Source organism: Hyalella azteca, unplaced genomic scaffold (genome assembly GCF_000764305.2).
Source record: "Hyalella azteca isolate HAZT.00-mixed unplaced genomic scaffold, Hazt_2.0.2 contig12328, whole genome shotgun sequence".
NCBI classification, from domain to species: Eukaryota; Metazoa; Arthropoda; class Malacostraca; order Amphipoda; family Hyalellidae; genus Hyalella; species Hyalella azteca.
In genome coordinates this window covers 797,390-817,578 of record NW_025942288.1, presented here as the reverse complement: position 1 = coordinate 817,578, position 20,189 = coordinate 797,390, and the positions used below count along the sequence as shown (strand labels likewise).

At 39.6% G+C, this 20,189-nt stretch overlaps 2 protein-coding genes across 4 annotated transcripts; one reads left to right on the top strand and one right to left on the bottom strand.

The window, feature by feature from the left end:
* The first annotated feature begins 397 nt into the window (after window positions 1–397).
* On the top strand, window positions 398–6,194 carry LOC108669518 (DNA repair protein RAD51 homolog 4). 2 transcript variants are annotated; one of them, XM_018156868.2, is made up of 8 exons: window positions 398–841; window positions 1,470–1,588; window positions 2,196–2,235; window positions 2,642–2,803; window positions 3,187–3,343; window positions 4,157–4,274; window positions 4,921–5,077; window positions 5,774–6,194. In XM_018156868.2, exons 1-7 carry the CDS (start codon window positions 707–709, stop codon window positions 5,039–5,041), a joined length of 852 nt encoding a protein of 283 aa, XP_018012357.1. In that variant the 5' UTR covers window positions 398–706; the 3' UTR covers window positions 5,042–5,077; window positions 5,774–6,194. The 2 variants fall into 2 exon arrangements, with proteins under 2 accessions (XP_018012357.1, XP_047739189.1); XM_047883233.1 differs by having other exon boundaries at window positions 2,193–2,235.
* On the bottom strand, window positions 5,070–20,155 carry LOC108669517. Of its 2 annotated transcripts, none has more exons than XM_018156866.2 (15): window positions 20,059–20,155; window positions 16,236–16,413; window positions 15,923–16,056; window positions 15,440–15,628; window positions 12,130–14,715; window positions 11,264–11,943; window positions 10,018–10,225; window positions 9,569–9,696; window positions 8,915–9,115; window positions 8,520–8,645; window positions 8,124–8,239; window positions 7,751–7,902; window positions 7,146–7,339; window positions 6,316–6,504; window positions 5,070–6,023 (listed from the first exon to the last, which is right to left on the bottom strand). In XM_018156866.2, the coding sequence occupies exons 1-15, from the start codon at window positions 20,108–20,110 to the stop codon at window positions 5,331–5,333; spliced, it is 5,826 nt and encodes a 1,941-aa protein (XP_018012355.1). In that variant the 5' UTR covers window positions 20,111–20,155; the 3' UTR covers window positions 5,070–5,330. The 2 variants fall into 2 exon arrangements, with proteins under 2 accessions (XP_018012355.1, XP_018012356.1); XM_018156867.2 differs by having other exon boundaries at window positions 7,146–7,333.
* Window positions 20,156–20,189: the final 34 nt, after the last annotated feature.

Sequence of the window (20,189 nt, the reverse complement as noted above, 5' to 3'; positions counted from 1 at the left end):
TCAATTAGTCAAAATCTCAAGTTAATCATCACCCACATGGGCGGAAGGTCTCAATTGTCCAGCCCACTGAAGCTGGCTCAAAAGAAGCAGCGTTAGCATCTCAAAGAGACGTAGTGACAAGGAGGGACAGTTGAAAAGCAACAGAAACTAAGACACTCGAACAAGAGGTCGCTTACACGGGACGTCGGCCGCCCGCACGAGAGAGACAGAGAAGGGAAATGTAAGGAATCCTACCTACATAATAACTTAACCCCACAACTGAGACCTGCAGTCAGACACCGCGAGCTCAGTGGTGGGGCGCTCAGGAACAATCCCCCTAGGAGCGCGAAATCCCAGAGGACTTCTGACGAGCACAGACACGCGTCAGAAGTCCCTCCTGAGGGGCCGTGTACAGGTAAAGATTCGAAGTCCTGTCAGTCACGAAAGACACTCGAACCAGAGGTCGCTTACACGTGACGTCGGCCTCCCAAACGAAAGACACAGAGAAGGGAAATTTAAGGAATCCTATTGATGGAAAAGATATTTTGAACAAGAATGAGTAACACCGAGAAGTCCCGTTAGACAAGAATGTGAAAAAGCCTCTCGTGATATTTTTTTTTGCTTAGATACGGTACGGTAATTTTAGAGCAATATTGGTCAATGTTTTGTGGAACGAAATATTTATTAAGTGATACGGAGTGATATTTTTATTGCTTAGATTCTTGTTATGGCGTTTCTCCGAGGAGCATTGGAAGCAAGCGATGCCGTTAAGGAATGTCTGGCCAAGGCTGGAGTGAAAACTCCCGTAGACTTTCTTTTGGCTGACCTCGAGGCTCTGGCTCACGAGGGCTGCAGCTATCGGGTGAGCTTATCACTAGTATAAGTTTTTTCATCTCTCAGATATGAGCTTTGGAGTAATTCTTTTAAATATTCTAGCTCTTGAACCGTAAACTTGGTTTTTTTTAAAATGAGATTGAGAGAAATGTAACATGATGAGTCACTACGAGCCATAGCCTCTAAACACGCATTAGCTGCATAGCCCTTCTACGCTTACAAAATTGAATGGATCAAATTGTGTAAATAGTAACGCATGTTCCCATCCACAGCAGGAGCAGAGAGTGAACGTAGCGATGATACACTCGTTTGCTGAATTAAACTCCGCCAGGATTTCTCACACAAGAGATAAAGGGGCATCAAACAAAATTTTTTTAAGTACAAAATTTCATTAATTTCACTGAGTATATAAATGAACTCTGGCCTCTAAAATTGAATGCTTTTTCTTACGATCAGAGTAATTAGCGAGTTTTTGTTCGAATAGCGACGCAGTTTTTGTTCTCGTGGTGGTCATCTTGATCCAGTTCGGTCCGACACTAGGGTGTATCAGTGCTGCGCGAACAAAGTGTCATTATTCGCACAGTATGACCTTTTTATTTTTCTTAGTGTAAGCCTGTACTCGATAATTCATTGAGAGATTGCTTCACGCCCTTCAGGAGCTCGAGGCCCTAAAGAAGGTGCTGTGGGCCCAACACGTCGCGCTGCCGGTGGCGGGCGACGCTCTCTACCGAGAAGCTCTGAAAACCTCGTTCGTCTTCTCCACGTCTTACCCTAAGTACGCTTCCTGTAATGACTTTCGTCTGAGATACATTTACCGCCATCAATGCTATTCGTACCTAGTGGTTTGGGACCGAGAAGTCCCGCCAGTCACAAAGGGCAATTTATCTGAAGATTTTGCTATCAATCGGCATCGATTCTTGTGCAGAAATTACCTAAAATGATTACAATATCACTGTGTCCCATTCCATTGTTTCTAGTAAGATTATTTATATTCTTAACTACGAAACGGGAATTTCAGTTTATTTAATCTAACCATGAATTGATCATTTTCAACATTGCTATTTGCTAATAGATCTATAACTAGCTACTAAAGGTTCCCAACTCTAGTAATAGAGTTGGGAACCTTGTTAAACTTGTGGGTGCGACCCAAACGTGGTTGTTCCGACCTAACCGTTGTTGTCCCGACCCAACCGTGCTTGTCCCGACCCAACCGTGGTTGTCACGATCCAACCGTGGTTGTCCCGACCCAACCGTCGTGGTTGTCCCGACCCAACCGTCGTGGTTGTCCCGACCCAACCGTCGTGGTTGTCCCGACCCAACCGTCGTGGTTGTCCCGATCCAATTAGTCCCCAACAAATTCATACCGACTTTTCTCTTAGCAGAATGGATGCCGCCTTGGAAGGAGGTGTGCTCAGAGGCGAGGTGGGTGCATAGTGCTGAAAAAATGCCGCAACTATTTTCAATGTTTGATGAATAATGATTGCTTGATTTCGGGCTATGATTTAGGGTAAAGCTGCATAGCACAGCCTCTTTACTCATGAAAAAATACGTGGCTGGGATGGCTGTTTGAATAAATTAGATAAATTTAATGTTAAGTAAATATTAAATGATTTAATACATTTGCAGTATATGTTATTTAAATTCAATGCATATAGAATACATATTTAGAAGATTTCTGCATCATTCTCTTTTCTGTTTTACATCAACTGAAAAATATTTATATATATTTGCTGTTTATTGCGTATTGTCTGCATTGATGATCTACTTTTTAGCGCAAGTTAAACAACAAACTCAGAAATAATCGTGTGTTTTATTATAAATCCTACAGGTTGTTGAGATTTGCGGTGGGCCAGGGACCGGTAAGTCGTTATTTTGTACACGGATGGCAGTACGTCTGGCGGCCAGTGGGCGCCGCGTGCTCTATGTTGACACTGCCGCTGTGCTCACCCCAGCAGTTGTCGTACGTCAGCTGCAGGACTTAGGGGAAGAGGTTAATAACTTCTTACTATGCCAATAATTTATAATTTTTAATGCTTTGAAGTATAAACTGAGTTGGGTGTTCTGGAAAGTAGTAATAATGTGTGTATTATTTGTTCCAGTTACGCCATCGATTGGAAGATATGCAAGATTTTTGTTTGCAATAAACTGGATGAACAATACCATAAATTTTGAATCAGTGTTTTCACGTGAGTTTCGTCTATAGCCCTATTGATTCTGAAAGGCTTCCCCAAAAAACTTATACTGCTTCTTTTAATCTCTTCTCATCACTCACAGACTTTGCCATCATCACTCGCCACATTACTACTTAGCCCAATTACGTTCACCTTATTACTCACAAGGCCTTCTTCCCGTTAAATATTATCCGGTTTTCAGGTGACGGAAGAAATTCTACAGCGCGTGTCGGTGTGTCGGCCCCCGGACACGTGGGCCCTGGTGGGGCGCGTCACCGACGCCCTCACCAGCGACGCGGCGCCCCACCTCCTCGTCATCGACGCTCTCACTGTCTTCATGCTGTCGTCTTCCACGGCAGGTAGGAATAGCGTTAGTGGGATTCTATTTGACGTGTTCAAGTACACTATAGGTAGGAATAGCGCTATTGGGGCTCTATTTGACGTGTTCAAGTACACTACAGGAAGGAATAGCGTTAATGGGGCTCTATTTGACGTGTCCAAGTACACTACAGGTAGGAATAGCGTTAGTGGAGCTCTATTTGACGTGTTCAAGTACACTACGGGTAGGAATAGCGTTAGCGGGGCTCTTTTTGACGTGTTCCAGTACACAGGTAGGAATAGCGTTAGTGGAGCTCTATTTGACGTGTTCAAGTACACTATAGGTAGGAATAGCGTTAGTGGAGCTCTATTTGATATTTTTAACTACTTTTAAGGTACAGATAGCGTTAGAATCATTAGACGTGTTAGTGCAATCCGATTAAGAAATCAACTGAAATGCACAGCCATGCAGCCTTTATACCTTGATCTTCATGTGCGATTATTTGTCCAATCAAGCTGAAAATATTTATCAACCTAAAGTTGAACAATTTTACCTGATAATATTTTGAAGCAGAGTCAGGGACTTTTTTCGAGGCTCGTCTTGTCTTTCAATGAGTATATTTAAATGATATATTCATGACTTTTGTTTGATTGTATTCGCTGCCCAATGAATTTATACTCATTCTGGAGACAGTGTTGCCAAAAGTATTGATTATATCGTTAGTGAAATACTTCCATATCCGAAAAGTAAATTAGGACGTGAAGTTGAGCTTCTTAAATTTATTTTGTTTAGAAAGTTCTTTTGGTTCACAGCAGAAGTGGATAAAATACACAACATTTTTTTTTTCATGCAGAAATGGGCTCGATATGGCAACTGTCGTCGGCAGTGCGGACGCTTGCGAACAAACGACGGTGCGCCGTCCTGCTGGTGATGCATCAGCACGACCTGCCTGCTGGCAACGTCCTGCGCAGGTAACGGGACCTGCCTGNGTTGATGGACGGGACGGTGCAGTTGATGGACGGGACGGGACAGTTGATGGACGGGACGGGGCAGTCGGAAAAGAGTGCTGATGGGTGAAAAGAAGGGAGGTCTAAAATGTTCTCCCCATCCACGTCACATAATAAGGAGACGCGGAAGTGGGGGGCGAGGAGATTCTGAAGACTTCATTCTTGGCAAGCCGTGCTTATGAAGTGCCTCACCCCTGAATTGTGCTATGTTCTCTAAGAAACATTGGCCTGCGGTCGTAAGAAGTTATTTCAGGAGTGATCGCGGTTGTTACTTACATTGGACTAGTCATCTCAGAACAGACCGTCTCTCTTTCTCTTGTCTGGACACGGCTCCACGGCCGTAGCTGTTTTCTCAATCATAGCTGGAGGGAAGCATTGCTCACGTAAAAGACAATTTCTAATCAAGCTTTTTCTTGCGAAATTGCAACCTCATTGCCCGTTAAGAATTTATCTGGCTAAGTCATGAATGCTGAAAAATCTCAAGTTGAGTGTGCTACAATTAAGTGCAATTAATAATTTAAGTTATTTATTTATATTCATGCTGAAAACTTGAGAACATAATAAATATGCTGCTTGAAAACTTGTACGCAACTGAAATTTACCCGAGCAGGATGTGGCAGCATGTGCCTCACATCCGCATTGTTTTTACGGCCGACCCTGACACAGGGACATCATTTCGCATCGTCAAAGCCACTAGACTTGCCGAGTGGTCAGACTCCAAGCCATTGTGAAACTGAGCGGAAGAAAAAACACCGGCAAAACAAGAGGTAAAACGATTATAATGATAAAGCCTTACTTGTTCAGAAGGATTTAAACTCCCAACATAGACTTCCTAGACATGATAGTACATCATAACTCTTTTAAGATCTATTGCAGTGAATTTAAACCGAAATAATGTTAATAATTGCTGAGCAATTTTTTCGATGACTAATTCTAGTTTTACCAACTTACATATTTCAATAATCATGAAAATAGGATACAATGCCAAAAAAAAACAGACTACTTTTATTCGGTATATATTTACATTTCATCGTCACTTTCTGGACTTCGTAATTTGCGCTTGAGTAAAGATTCTATTGATATCTGCAAGGCAGCACCGGAAACGGATGACTGCCATGACTTGGCGAAGGAGATGAACTTTTCTTTCAGCTCTTCAAATTTCGTCAGTGCTAAGGCGCTGCTCTTTGAATTGTAGACATCATCAGCGATGGTATCCAAACATTGCGCAAAATCTGCCAAGAAGTAAACATCGATGTAATTATTTCTTTTATAGGTGATTTCTTGTCCAACAACTACAGCGTTGCCATCATTCTGTTTCATTTTCTTTGAAGCATATTTTTTGGCTTCCAGCTTTCGTTTTTTCTTGAGTTTTGACTTCTCCTCCTCGTCACTGTCTTCTTCTTGCAAATTATCATCATAAAAATCATCTTCTAAATACTCTGCATCCTCCTGTTCCTCGACAGCGTCACCAATTGCCTCCAAGTGCAGTAAGCCCCTCCTACGCCTCCTGAACTCTTGCGCGTGTGTGAGGCAGTACCAGGCGGTGCTGAGGACGTCCACTGTCGCGCTCACAAGGCTGCGCTTGACATTACTCGTGGCCGAGCATTTGCTGAGCATGTTGGGCAGCAGGTGGAGCAGCTCGTAATGGCGTAGCAGGCGGTTAGCTCCGTACGGAGTGGAACACATTCCTCCAACTGCAGCGAGAACATCCAACTGCAGAAGGAACATTCCTTTTACTACGTGATAGCAATTAGCGAAAACAGTTAAATGGTAATTTGTTTTCGAGAATGTGCAAATAGGCAGCTATGTATTTAACAACTTGTAAATAATTTTTAAATGTATTCTACAAATTTGTATCAAGTATTGGTAACTTAATTATTTTCACGAATTAATGCATTTTTATTGAAATTTACATCCTTTACAATTTTCATGGTGTCAAAATGGTAGATTCTGTAAGTTAACACTCATTGCAATCATGATAAATTTGAAAATATAATAAGCCCACCATCAGCACGGGTGGCACAGTAACTGAGTGCAGAAGTGCCATGACATGCATCGGCGCCTTGGAAGCTTCCACAAAATAATAATCATCTTCTGTTTTAATGCCTTCACTTATCAAGCGCAGGAACAACAGTCGCTCGGACGCGGCCTCGGAGATGCTGTTGCTGTTATAAAGACGCAGCATTTCCGGGAACTGATGAAGAAAACATAATTTTATATGTTAGTATGGCAATCAGTACCATGAAATCTGTCTGGTATGAACGAGGTCACTAGGTTGTTTTGCATCTTATAACATTCGTCTAAGGACAGAATTTCGACGCCTAATGTAATGCACATGTAGAGTAGCCTTTTCTTACACGGCTCCCTCACAATTAATACAGAAGTATTGAGTAATGTGTGAAAATGGAAAGCCGAATTTTCTTTGAACCGTCAAGCCGACGTATTCCATCGACCGCGAGTACTACACTTTACAGTGATCGTGCTAGCCGCCAACGAGTCCTGTTCTATTAGAGTGCCCAGTCCCTTTCTAGACATGGTGATCTCGCCTCGTCCTCACGCCATTTAAAATTGCTAACATAGCATCGTCTTGATACATTTCAAGCGATAAATAACAATTAGCTATTAATTACTGGAAAAGAAATGCAATCAGCTATCCTACAACTACGAGGTCACTAACAGCTCCACCGTCAAATTTTTCAATTTAGGACAATAATACCCTTGCAGCTATATACTAAAACAAATCGTATCTATTAACTGTGCACCATTTCATCTATCTTGGCAACATGAGAACGCCACACGCGCCTAAAATTCAATAAGCACCGCACTCGCACTCACTGTTTGGGGCCTGAGATGGGGGAATAGGAAGAGGTAGTTCATGAGAGCTGGGAAGACGGGATGGTCAGCATGGTCGCTACAGAGCGTTGCCTCCACCAGGAAGCGACACATCGGTCCTGGCAGTGGGAAGGAGGTCACGTCGACGGCCACCATCCGTTGACTGGGTCTGGCTGAGTCATCAATTTCTTCTGCAGCTGGCAAACGAGAAAAATTTCAATTATATGCCTCAGGAAATATTTTGGCGCCAGGTTGCTATGATCAAACTGAATATGTTTGTATGGAACTTATCTGAATATATACACAAGGAGAGGATAAACAAATCAACAACGAAAAAGCATGTTAAAGCATTTCTGGTACGGAATATGACACATCATTCAATTCTTGGTGTACTGACGAACATATAAGCGATATTATCATGAGCGTGGCCAGCACTTTTTCAAATATTCTGTTACGTCTGATTGAGTTTTCTTTAGAAGCCATATGTTTGGTTTCAAGCTTTTATATACGAATAGTATTGATGACAGTCAATGCATCCGAACACAAAGGGTTAACTATGAATGGCAGACTAACAATACAATAAGCCACTATGCAAGACACGAGCTCACCTTGTTGATGTGCGAGAGGCAACTTGGCGCAGGAGCGCGGCCTTCTTGCGCTCATCTTCTCATACGATGACTTGGTGGCCACGGCAGACGCGGCGACGGTGTGCCGTGCGATGTCTATCAGCCACGTCCAGTACAAGCGCACCGACTCGGGACTGCACAGAGTCACTTATACAGTAAATGATTGATTATTGACAATTTTATTTTAGAATTCAATCAGTATCGTAACAGAGACTGTTGATGGAGTGATCAATATGGACAACTGCTTGTATTGAAAGTACCCATAATTGATCTTTAGAAGGTGCAGCGAAAATGAAATGAACATAATTTATTTTCAAATCCAAGGATCACAACAACAGGATCATTATTAACTTACGTTAAGCCCGGCACGAGTTTTTGCAAGGCCCTAAGTAACGTTGCACCCAAGCCTCTGATGCTCCTTTCTTGAGCTGACATCGTTGCTATTCCCACAGCTACCAGTAAAGGCAGCACCTGATTGAAGATTAGACAGACATCTTAGTAAAGTGGCTTCTTGACTAACACCGCCTAATTATGAACAACTGAATAACAATACGGTCAAGAAGATGCCGGCATTTATTTTTAAAATCACTCCATTTTAATCGTTTGATTGCCTGTCGAATATAATAAATATCATAATAAAGAAATAAGCTCTTGGAATCTGCAAACGATTGTGTGAAAAACCTTCACAGAAATGCACGTTCACATACAATAACGCGGGCGCAAGGCAGGACACCCCAACAAATCGTATCACCTGATGGGTTGGCTGGGTTTGAGCGTCGATGAAGCTGCGCGTGACGAATATCAACAGAGGAATGAGGAAGCGTAGGTCGTACAACGTGCCTCTATTCTTCTCTGGCTCTCGACAACGCACGTCAAACTGCACAATTTTAGAAAATTAGGAATAGGTTGGCTTGGAAATTCTATGAGAATTTTCGTTAATTAAGTTCCGGCCGGTTTACTGTTGTACGTGTAATAGCCGTGTGCTGATCCGCTGAATTTTAGGGAATGAATTATGCATAGAACATTTTTGTATTGCAGCCCGAATCTTTATGGGCGTCATCAAGGCAGAGTACATTTGACGGACACGAAACAATCACCCAATTTAAACTTTCTGGCAGAATTATGTCACCCAAAACTACTGCTTACTCTTGCGCTCATGAAGACGTCGAAATTGAGGCAGGTATTGACGAGAACTTTCAAGTCAAGGTTCTCAATAATGCGCTCTGGCTTAGGCTCCCTGAAGACCGGCACGTCGCCAGCGCTGCTGAAATAGCGGCTAGCGAACGCTCCCCAGACCACCGGCAGCAAGTCTTCCATGTAGCCCGAGTCCTCGTACTGCTTCAAGAGCTGATGGTTACACCAAAGTAATGTGGTTAGAGCTGAAATGCTTCATATAATGTGGCATAAAATGGTTGAAAATTGCACTCGAAGCATGGACTACTCATTTACATTAAAAAAAATCGGCATTTCTTACAATAAAAAAAGGACATACATAATTATAAGCTCTATACACTTTAACTTACCCACTACAGGAAAAAGAAGTTTTTGTTTCTAAATATTTACAAGTTGTAATTCACAAAATCGAAGCTATTGTTTGCACGCAATCAAAATCTTTTTGCTGACCAACTTTAGTTTTTCATCACTATCGAACTTAATCATAGCTCTCTCAATGTATAACATGCCCTCAAACTCAATAGATCCAGACGCCAAGATAATCGCTTCGTCAAATAATAACAAATAGTAATAAATATAATAATGATAATAACAACAATAATAAGGCATATTGATACAACAGGACACCTGCAGAGCAGCTTGGTCAGCCAAGCCTGTAGTGGCGTGGTAGGCAGTGAGCAGGCTGCTGGCAGGATATTGTAGAGCCACTGCAGGACACAACTTCTGCAGCACGCACAGCAAGTTCAAGATTCTCTCTGTGTGTAGGTATCAATACAAGCATCGTCAGCAAAATGATCAGTCAATTGAGGTAAATACGACACTTGAAAACATTAATTTTTGCATTATTTTTTGAGCAAATTTTTGAGATTATAAATTCAATTTTCGTTTCTGATTAATCCCATTTATTTTATTCATTAATGAATCATTGGTCCTGACTATTATATCCCAGAGAAACAAGCTACTGGGATTTTTTAATGCTTTTTCATCTCAAATTTAATGCAATAAAAAGTAAAACGTGTAACCCCACCACAAGCAAACAACCTAAAGTGGCAAATAATTATTTAACTTGTATTTACCTTTCAATACAAGTTGATCCTCGATCTCTGCTTCTCCCATTATTTTCTGGAACCGTGGATTGTTCACAAAAAGTTTGACCAGGTCAGCAGGTGGCTGGGAGTCTTCTGCGTTACTGAACTGCCACGTGCAGAGATCAGGCAGGCAGCCGAGTAGAGCAGCGCTCTCCTCAACGTGATTGTTGTTGTCACGTAGACAACTTCTTGCGACCTGACATGTGCAAAGTGACACGCTTTTAATAAATATATGATACCAGTGCTTTTCTTAACGAAAAACAAAATATTATTATTATTATATATGACTTGAAACCCACAAACGAATTCAATTTCAAAAAATTTATATACATGCTACAACAAAAAATCTGTCACCAATTTTGTTGAACATTTATATTTGGATTTACTGACTGCAATCTGGTTCGAAATATCCTTGAATTTAAATGAATTCGCCGCCAACATTGATCTGTGGAGTGTTGAAGCAGCACGATCAACGCACGTCAGTTGCACTCTTACATCCTACAAGCGAGAAACATGTTGTTTGCGCTTCGATGCAACCTTTTTCGTCTTGTTCGCTGTACTTTTGTCAATGGCAGGAAAAGCAGTACAAATCCTAGCCATGCTTGGTCTTGTTCACTCGTTCACACAAATGACCGTAAGCTCATAGCACGCACCATCAAACACAGCCACCACAATATATAGATTCAGCAAAGAACCAACAAACTGCAACGCACAATTTTCACCTAGTATTTACTCAGCCCTAACCACCTAGAGTACCAGCAGCCCTTCACAACTTCGCAGGTACTTTTACAATAAAATACAACAAAGGTACTTCTATATATCTTCCAACTTACGTACACATTCATCATTGTGCTCGGCATCAAAATATATTGTTTTTTATTAAAATTTGTCTTCTAGTGCGTCCCTGGCATGGAAGAAAAGTGGAAATATAGAACTTCTCTCGAGCACGACCACGTCAACAGTAATGAAGCATCTATTACAAGTTGGTGGAGCCGCGAGAGAGGCAATCAATCAGCACGCTGATAAATAGAGGCGCGTTTAGCATACCTCATTGATTGTCAATGACAGACAGAGAAGCTCGAGCGCGGAAGCAGATATCGCTCCATGACCAACAGATATGCCAATTTTATCTCTAATAAATTAAAGAATTCAATTCAATACTTCAGATTAACTTGAGAAAATATCGTTGGTAAATTTAATCCATTATATTTCTAAACGATTGAACGTAGCTTACTTTTTTTGAGAATTTTGTCCAGAGTGCAGTATCGGCCTTAGCTTCTCGCGACCTCCGCGAGAGGCGAGGCAACAAATCGTTCAGCAGAAGCATCATCTCAGTCAGAATTTGTCGTTGTTCAGGTTTGAGTTTATCTCGCAAAGCTCGATGGCAACAACGCTCCAGACAACATAGAATCATGTGCACAGTTGTCAGCAAAGCATCAGGGTTTGGGAGGCGGCTCTCTTTCTTATGACCTTTCAGAGTCAAGCAGACAGCGCACACTGACGCTAAATGAAGAGGCGGATTCTCGCCTTCCATAATACGAGGGTAGATAACTTTGACAACAGACACAGCTTCGCTGGGATCAATGAGTCCTGCATCGATGAGTTTAGTAGTGAGGCCAGTATAGCCCATTTCTTGTTCAGCATCGTAATCCTTCAACCACTCCACCACAAAAGGTTTCGCAGCAGCCAGATTAGCTGTTACTAACTCGTGGTCAACCAGCGTATGAAAAGGGGAAGTTTCGTCCTCACAAGCGTTGAAAAGCTCCAGCAACAACGTTGCATGGGAGGGAAACCAAAGTGTCTTCTTCAATCTTTTAACAACGAACGAAGCGTGAGGAGGATGAAGCTTCATAGTTTGAAGCAGCAAATCGCTGCCCAAGTGTTTTGACAGGGAAAACATCCACTTCAACGCACCTGCAGAAAATAAATATTGCAACAATCACAAGAATTTAACTTGTGCAAAGCATCAAAAGAATATTGAAGCAGATTACGGCGTGCAATATAAAAAAAAATAATAATCCAATAAAATTTATTGGATCATTAGCATATTGATACAAGGAAATACTAAATCAACTAATAAATTTAATGTACAATACGCACCGCGTTCAATAGTTTCAGCATCAGCAGGCACCAAGGTGACAGCCAAAAGACTTTGTAAGTTCTTCAGGAAGGCGACAAAAGCGTAAGATGGACCGTCAGAATCGGTGATGACGTGGCACAAGCTCATCAGATGTCTTTTAGCGAGTTGGTTTAGGCAGCGTTGGTCCTGTAAATTGAGGGACGAGCTTTTCTGTTTAAGCTCGGTCACGGTTTTAGATGCAAGTTCAACAAACGAGTCATTTGAGTAATACTCTTCAGATGCCGATGAAATAATATCAAGGAGCGATGAGAGAGACGCGCATGTAAAAAGACCATCCAAAAAGAAAGGAGTGAATGGAAACATGAAATCAATTTCACCCGGTGAGTTTTCTAAGGTGATTCGAGACTGTAGTTGGTCACAAGCTTTCTTGAAATAAGGAGTCATTATCTTGAGGTTACTCGTCTTCTCTTGAAAGAGTTCAGTGAGCAAGTGAGTAGCCATTGATTGGAGAGGGTCACTGGAGAAAATACTGTATCTGGATATGAGAGCAGGATGATCTAATGCAACACTGAAGATGCTCAACTTGGAGGCTTCTTCCTTGAAGTCTTCGACTGTGGAGCGCATCACGTGTTCAAGCAGCTTTGCATACGCGGGTGAAGCATTTTTAGCAACCGAAGAATTTTCAGACGTATCCGCGTGTATGTAAGTCAGTAAGGATCGAAGTAATTCTTTTCTCTCTTTCAAAGTTTCAGGCAAAGCTGTCTCAGAGATAAGAGCATCAACGGCGCTGAAGTTTTTGGCGAAGAAAATATTGCTCAACTTGGTAGAAAACGTGTCCCCATCACTTTCTGGAATAGGGCGCTTGGGCTTTTTACCGAGCCAACAGCGGCAACATTGCATCAGTGGATCTGGCATTTCGATATCGCAATCTGTCATGAGATAGCGCACTAGAACCTGAGGGTCCGGGAGCAGGCGAATGTATCGCTGTATCACAACAGAAAAGTATTCTGTCACTTCGGCAGTTGGGGCCTTGCTCAACACGGCCAAGTTCCCAAGAATTAGTCTCGAGAAGGACAAGTCAATGTTTGAAACAGAAATATCGGTGTTATCTTTGATGAGAAGTTCTACAGGATATTCGTCTAGCATACGGTTAAAATCAAAGGGCTCGTCTGTCTTAGAGTTGCTAGTTATGACAACAACCTTGTCAGAGAAGTGTTCCATAGAAGCTATGGTTGTGACTATTGAATCACACAAGAAGTTAATGCACTCGGGTCCACGTCCTACAAGCTCTTCCAGCCACAACTCGATGTTTGACTCTCCTTGGTCAAAGAATCCATAGTTGACCAATGATGTCTCGATGTGCTCCAGTAAAGGCGTCAGTATCTTTTCTCTTCGATTTTCTTCATCATCCATCATGTTCTTGGAATCGAGATAAATTGTGAAGAGCATTTTGAAGCTCTGGAACAACTCTGACTGAGTTTCTGTGTTCTGAGCCAATGAGAATGCATCGAACTTACTCTGACATGAAGTAGCAAGTTGCATGCAGGTGATAAGTAATGGCAGTCTTTGTTCCTCGTTTAAAACAGAAAGCTGACTGACTTGTTCCAAAATTTGATCAGGCTTCACAACTTTGTGCAGTTCAGGCGCAAGTTGGAGACGAGAATGCAGTGCAAGTAGCTTCACAATGACGAGTAGAGAGTCGACCATAGACTCGACCTCGTTTTTCTTGAAAATCTCATTCCAAACGTCCAAAACTAATTTTATATCAGGAATGCATTCTTCAACAAAAGCTATGATCAAGTTCTCTACTTGACCTGCTACAATAAACCACGATTCCCGGTGCATTGCTTTCACAATTCGGTTGCCCATAATTAGCACACTCAACATCAAACTCAACGCACAAGATTTGAGTTTCAAGTCCTGTGATTTGTGACGCAAAAGGAGGGAAATAAAGTAGCTCGATACGGGCACAGGCATCAAGAATTTCTTTACAGCATCAAAACCTCGACGAGCCAGAGCTTCAGCATGAGTTCGGTAGATGAGCTCCTCGTACATCTTCACAAAGCCCATGAAATACTTGTCAGGACCAATGATGAGGCGCGAGCTCATGGCTACAGCATACTGCATTCGGATATCGGGACATGCCACCAAGGATTCCACGATGAGTTTCCGATAGCGCTTGTCAACGAAGCTCGTCGTTGGAAGCAATTTAATCAAATCTAGGACATGGCCATTGCTGGGTTTGTGGTCCGCATATGCACGAGCCGCAATACCGAAAGTGTATGAGGTACACAGTGTGGTTAGAAATGCACATTGGGCATCAATTATTTTCTCTCTGCCTGCACGAATTTCTTCTAAGTTTTCAACATTGATATCCTCTTCCTCTTCCTCAATAGTTATTGAAGATATTTTGTTTGTCTTTGGGCCTGTCCATTTACTTATTTTCAATATGGGTTCAAGCGTGAGGCTGTTGAAAATGTGAACTTTGAGGCCTTTTTGTTTGACGTCAGGGTTTAGGAGGATTTTCTCATGCAAGGCTGTGATGACAGCAACAACTCTGTCACATGGGTCAGTGTTTAGACCTCGGAAGATCAAGGGCAAGGCACCTGCATTGAAAAGCAAATTTTTTAAAACAATGCACTGTGGATAGAATGAATGAATACAGGTTGTGATTATACTAAATTTCGAAAGTATCTTTAATTCTAACAATTCCTTATTTTTACAACACTTCTCTTTAACTTCACTTCTTGTTTGTCTGTCTGTCTGCTATAAATCTTATAATCAAAATTTAGGACACTTCTACTTATCCTATCGATCTGAAATTTTGCACACTTGCATAAAGTTGGAGACAATGCAAGAATCAAATGACAAAATATATGACTTTAAAATATTTTTTTTTTTCAATATTAAAAAAATTGAAAAAATAATTTTGTCAGCTACAAATCTTATAACTGATATTTGACACACTTTTACCTGTCCAATTGATTTGAAATTTTGCACACTTGTGTGAAGTCAGAGGCAATACATGAATCAATTGATAGAATAAATAATCTTGAAAAAATGTTATATATTAGAAAAATTGAAAATTTTTTTTTTTTTAATATTCGAAAACAAAATGAGAAATTCATTTTACATCTTTAACATAGGATACACTGGATTCTTTAGAAGTGTTGTCTTTAAAAAGTAATTTTTAAAAGTATGGCATATTATTGTTCCTATAGACAACTAGATAATGAACTTAGAAAATATCAAGGATACAATATTTATATCATAAGTCGACTGAATAATTTAACTAGGGAGATTTTGCCTTCACAGCTATCATGCACAGACCTGATTTGAAGAAGTGTTCAGTGAGCTGGCAGTTCTTGAGGTTGAGTATGGCTGTATAGAAGTAGATGCTCCAGGAGCGAGAATCAATTGGGACGTCAGGATTCCGTTGTTGGATTGCTACCTGCATCAGCGACCAGTCCAGGGATTCGATGACAATGTTGGCACTCTCCTCGCAAGCCATTACAGAAGCTGTACAATATATTGTGTTAAGTCCTTCAATATTCCCTGGCCATTGGCCAATATCTTAGAATTTTTGCTATATCTGGGAAGAGGATATTTTTTAAATTTTAAAAATACCTCTTGAGTTAATAATTCAGCAAGAAGGGAAGACTCTCAGAATAGGTGTATCAATATTAAGAAAAATACTCCCACATTTGAAATTTTTTTGGTTGAGATTCAATTTGCTTCTGACTGCTATGCATTTGGACTTAATATGAGTGTACCGGTATTGATTAAAAGTGAACAAGTTGGGCAATTCTATACCTGTGAGGCATCGCAACACTGAACCTGAGCATTTCAGCTCAAAGGCAGTTGTCAGGAATTGGCTGAACTTGGTGAAGAGCAGTCGTGTAATGTGCTCCACATTTGCCACATTGGCCTGGCATTCAGTGAGAATTCTGCAAAAACAAGAATGAGAGTTATCTTAAAATCAATGGGTAAATTTTCAATCAAATAAGTTTAGTATAGATGATGAATTAATTAAATAAAGTAATAAATTAAAAAAATGCAGTGTTCACTAAGTTAAAAAATCAAATAAAATTACAGTTCTATAATTTAACAGTTGTAGAAAACTCACGAGAACAAAATATTTCCAATGGCATCAAACACAGCTTGGCACAAGGCTGTTCCAAGAGTTTTCTTCTTGAGCAGAGAAAATATTGGCAGGCAATCAGAGGTAATTTTCAAAATTTCTTCAACAAATTTAGCACGATTGCTTGCAGCTGTCTCCCAGAAGTTGTTGAACCATTGCAGAGCTGTAAATAGTCAAAAAGTTCCATCATGTGGACAGACAATTTTGCAGTACCTATTGCAATAAAGTAGGACATTATGACTATTCAAGGTTATATTTGGTCAGAGAACAAGAACTGGTAACTTCCAAGATTGCCTGCTTGGAGAATATATAGGGCAGAAGGCACAATAAGTAAACAGTCACCAGCAAGACAGAGTTGGAGCTGAGAGTTTGTTGAGGACATACACCAACAAGTTGTCCTATCAAGATAAGAGCTTGCAGTGAGAATGTCTTTTAGCAGAGGGATGGTGAAAGCAGTAGAGCAAAGATTAATGTGTTCCAGCAAGGGAGATGCTGAAAGCTAGGGATATTCTAGGAACCAAATTCTGCATCTGACCAATCTACAAAATAGTGACGCCTGTCAAGAGAAAACATCAATGTGTTGATTAATCAACTAGAGGCTAAGCACTTCAGAACTGATTACAATGATGCCAGTCCTCTAACACACTATATATACTGGAGACCAACAACATGCAGCTTATCAACAAACAAAAATGCCTAATCTCCTATTTTTTCAAAATTAAATGCCTACTTGCATCTTGGCACAAACTGCTTTAATTTGAAATTAAATTCACATGTGCACATGATTGCCAGACAATACCGTACCAAGATTATATGTGAGCCAGCTAAACAGCACTACCATAATCTTACAGGTGACCCAGGTTAAGTACAGTGAGCACCGTAGCTCTGAGCTCAGTCCAGAGATTGCAGCTGCATTATTAACTGTTTTTTTCTATCTGCTCTGATGGAGACATTAGCATAACAGGAGATTCATTCTTTGTCAATATCTTACTTCCAAGCACCCAAATAAAAATATATATCTAGTGAAAATATTCCCCATGTTTCCCTAACCTCCTACTGTTAACCATCAATGGGTGGAATTCATAGACTTATGATGTACCAACCATCAAGGCCTCTCAAGCCTAAAAAACATAATAGTATATAAATCAGCCAGACACAGGTACAGAGTTCATCATAAATCAGAGGCTGGTAGATGATTCACTTTATATGCAAAGAGAAGAAAATCATGCAATTATTAATGAATAGAAATAAATAAAGCAAGAGCTGGGCAAACCATTCACTTAGTCTTCAAAATTATATTTACCGGTAGGGTAAGGAATTGTAAGTAATTCAATTGATAAAATTGCATGTTAGCAACAGAAATTTTGAAAATCAAGGAAAATTCCATTCCTTATTGATACCGTCAACTGGGGCTACTCGGGACGGGCAGGGTAACTCAGAACAGTCCTCCGACATGGCGTAGAACTGTTTTAGTAGCAAAACTAATTGGAATATTGCAAAACTAAATATAGTGGCGTAAACATAAACATTTTTCCTATCTATGTAGTATAAAGGAAGTTCAAAAATACTACATTTACTAGCTTTGAAAAATTCCTAAAAAATAGGGAAAAACAATATTTTGAAAAGTTACTTCTGCTAAGGTCTGTAGTAAAAAAAAATATTTGCCATATTAAAAAATTTTGCTTAGAAAAAAGTGGCAGACAAGTGTCAGCATGAAAACTTTATTTGCAGAATTTGCATACCTCAATCAAAAAAAAAAAGGTGGCCATTTCCGCACGGCGGGGCTACTGAGGACACCCCCAAAAAAGCATTTACAGTAGCCCCATTCGACGGGGCTACTTGGGACACTCTTTTTTTGCTTCTGGCACTTTACAAATAGCATAAGGAATTTTTTTGAAGAAGCCATGTGATAGCCTTTGCAAAGAGCTTTGAAATGAGCCTAAACTTGTTTATGAAATGTTCCATTGTAAAGAGTTATGAATGAAAAACGTTCAAAATTGTCCTGAGTAGCCCCGGTTGATGGTGTGTACCTACTAAGGGAATTTTTACACTTTGTGTTCAAATAGGATATCATCATAATTATCATTATAATTTTCCATAAACATGGAGAGGGAATTGGGGTGAAATTGCCACAGCTTTATATTAACAATCTGCCAAAAGTTAGGAAGAGTTACAAGAATTTTAATGGCTATAAATAATTGATTGGCCATATTTTGAAACTTTTGGCAATTATTAATGCATTTACAGCAAGTCAAGTACTGTAAAACTCTCATTGGCAATTTGAATTTTAAATTGATATATGACAATGAATAGAGTCAATTTCATTAATGCTCATTACCAATTGAATAAAGAATACCATAAAATGGGGTAACTTAGACCACTTTTTTTAAATGATGCCATTTTTTACTAGCAAAATTAAACTTAAATTGAAACATGCAAAATACATGTCTATACTCTAAGTTCCCTCACCATAAATTGCTGGCTCCTGCCTCTCATAGTTTTTACGTAATTTCAAAAAAAGTGATGGTCTTTGTTACCCCAGCTCTTGGGGTATCTTAGACTGGGTGGTAAAATCAATTATATATTTTTGGTAAAATAACTCCAGGTTTTGGTGCATTGTAGTAGAACTTTACTAGTTACATATGCAAATGACAAATTTGAGGAAAGTGTCATAGTTTGCAAATGGGGGCGCTGCCCCCAAATGAGGGAACTTAGACTACCCAATGTCAGCTTGGAAATTAAGCAAAAATTACCATATATAAGACTCTGTAGAGTCTGAAACACAAAGAAAAAACATAATAGGTGTATCAAACATGAAATATGTTATATATGGTAATTTTAAATTAATTTCCAAGCCGGTCTATGTTACCCCATTGGGAGGCGGTGCCCCCCATTTGCAAACTATGACACTTTCCCAGGGTTGGTGATTTTTTTGATTTTTTTTTTAATCAAAAAAATCAAAAATCAACGATTTTTTATTTTTTCATGATTTTTTGGTTTACTTGATTTTTTTTTTAATTTTTTCAGCTTTTTTGTCTTTTTGAAAGGTTATTTTTTATGTTGCAATTAGCCTACTAACAATAACAGTATATGGATCATAATGGATGGCTAAAAAGGGTCTCAATATATTTATATATATAAATAAATAAAAAAATCAGAAAAATAAAAAAAATCATGATTTTTATAAAAAATCAAGTGATTTAATCACATGATTTAATCATTTTGATTTAATCATTGTCAACCCTGCACTTTCCTAAAATTTATCATTTGCATATGCAACTAGAAGAGTTCTACTACAATTCATCAAAACCTGGAATTATTTTACCAAAAAATAAAAAAATTAGAGGGGGTACTCCGACAGGCTTTAAATAATAGCTTTTTTTCGTAGGTCACATTTTTAATTTTTTAACCTATTAGATAAGCAAACTTTTTACATCTTTCTATTGTGTTACGCAGCCTCAGTATTAGGCCTTTAATGCCCATTGACAAAAATTTTCTATGTCAAATATTTTTTGAGTTTTGGGAGTTTTTGTTAAAAAAATGAAAAGTGGTCTAAGTTACCCTGGGAGTCTAAGTTACCCCATTTTACGGTAATAGAAAAGCCACTGCAATAATCAACACGCCCATGAGCCAATAAAATCACACTAAATTGTGCAAAGGGAAATTTAATGAGGTATATATATTCTTATTATGATGACCAAACAGAAAAAGAATAAACGAATAGTGTGAAAGTTTATAATTTACATAATTAAGAAATGAGACAGGACATGAACTTATGATATTCCAAAAAGAAAAAAAAATCACTCACCTTCTGAATATTCTGAGCTGGAAAGTTTCTTGATAAACTCAATACTTTCCATTTTAGTTTATATTTTGAGCAAAACTAGCTTCAAATGTTTACAGAGCACAAAATATATATATGTAAAAAATGCTATCCAT

Bases quoted from the DNA above. Each gene is read 5' to 3' on its own strand.
- LOC108669517 (XM_018156866.2), bottom strand. From the start codon at position 20,110: ATGGAAAGTATTGAGTTTATCAAGAAACTTTCCAGCTCAGAATATTCA. The intron at 14,716-15,439 runs GTCTGTGCATGA...TTTTCAATGCAG, and splicing joins TGAACACTTCTTCAAATCAG to GTGCCTTGCCCTTGATCTTC. The intron at 8,646-8,914 runs GTAAGCAGTAGT...AAAATTGTGCAG, and splicing joins ACGTCTTCATGAGCGCAAGA to TTTGACGTGCGTTGTCGAGA.
- LOC108669518 (XM_047883233.1), top strand. From the start codon at position 707: ATGGCGTTTCTCCGAGGAGCATTGGAAGCAAGCGATGCCGTTAAGGAA. The intron at 2,804-3,186 runs GTTAATAACTTC...TCCGGTTTTCAG, and splicing joins TGCAGGACTTAGGGGAAGAG to GTGACGGAAGAAATTCTACA. The intron at 3,344-4,156 runs GTAGGAATAGCG...TTTTTCATGCAG, and splicing joins GCTGTCGTCTTCCACGGCAG to AAATGGGCTCGATATGGCAA.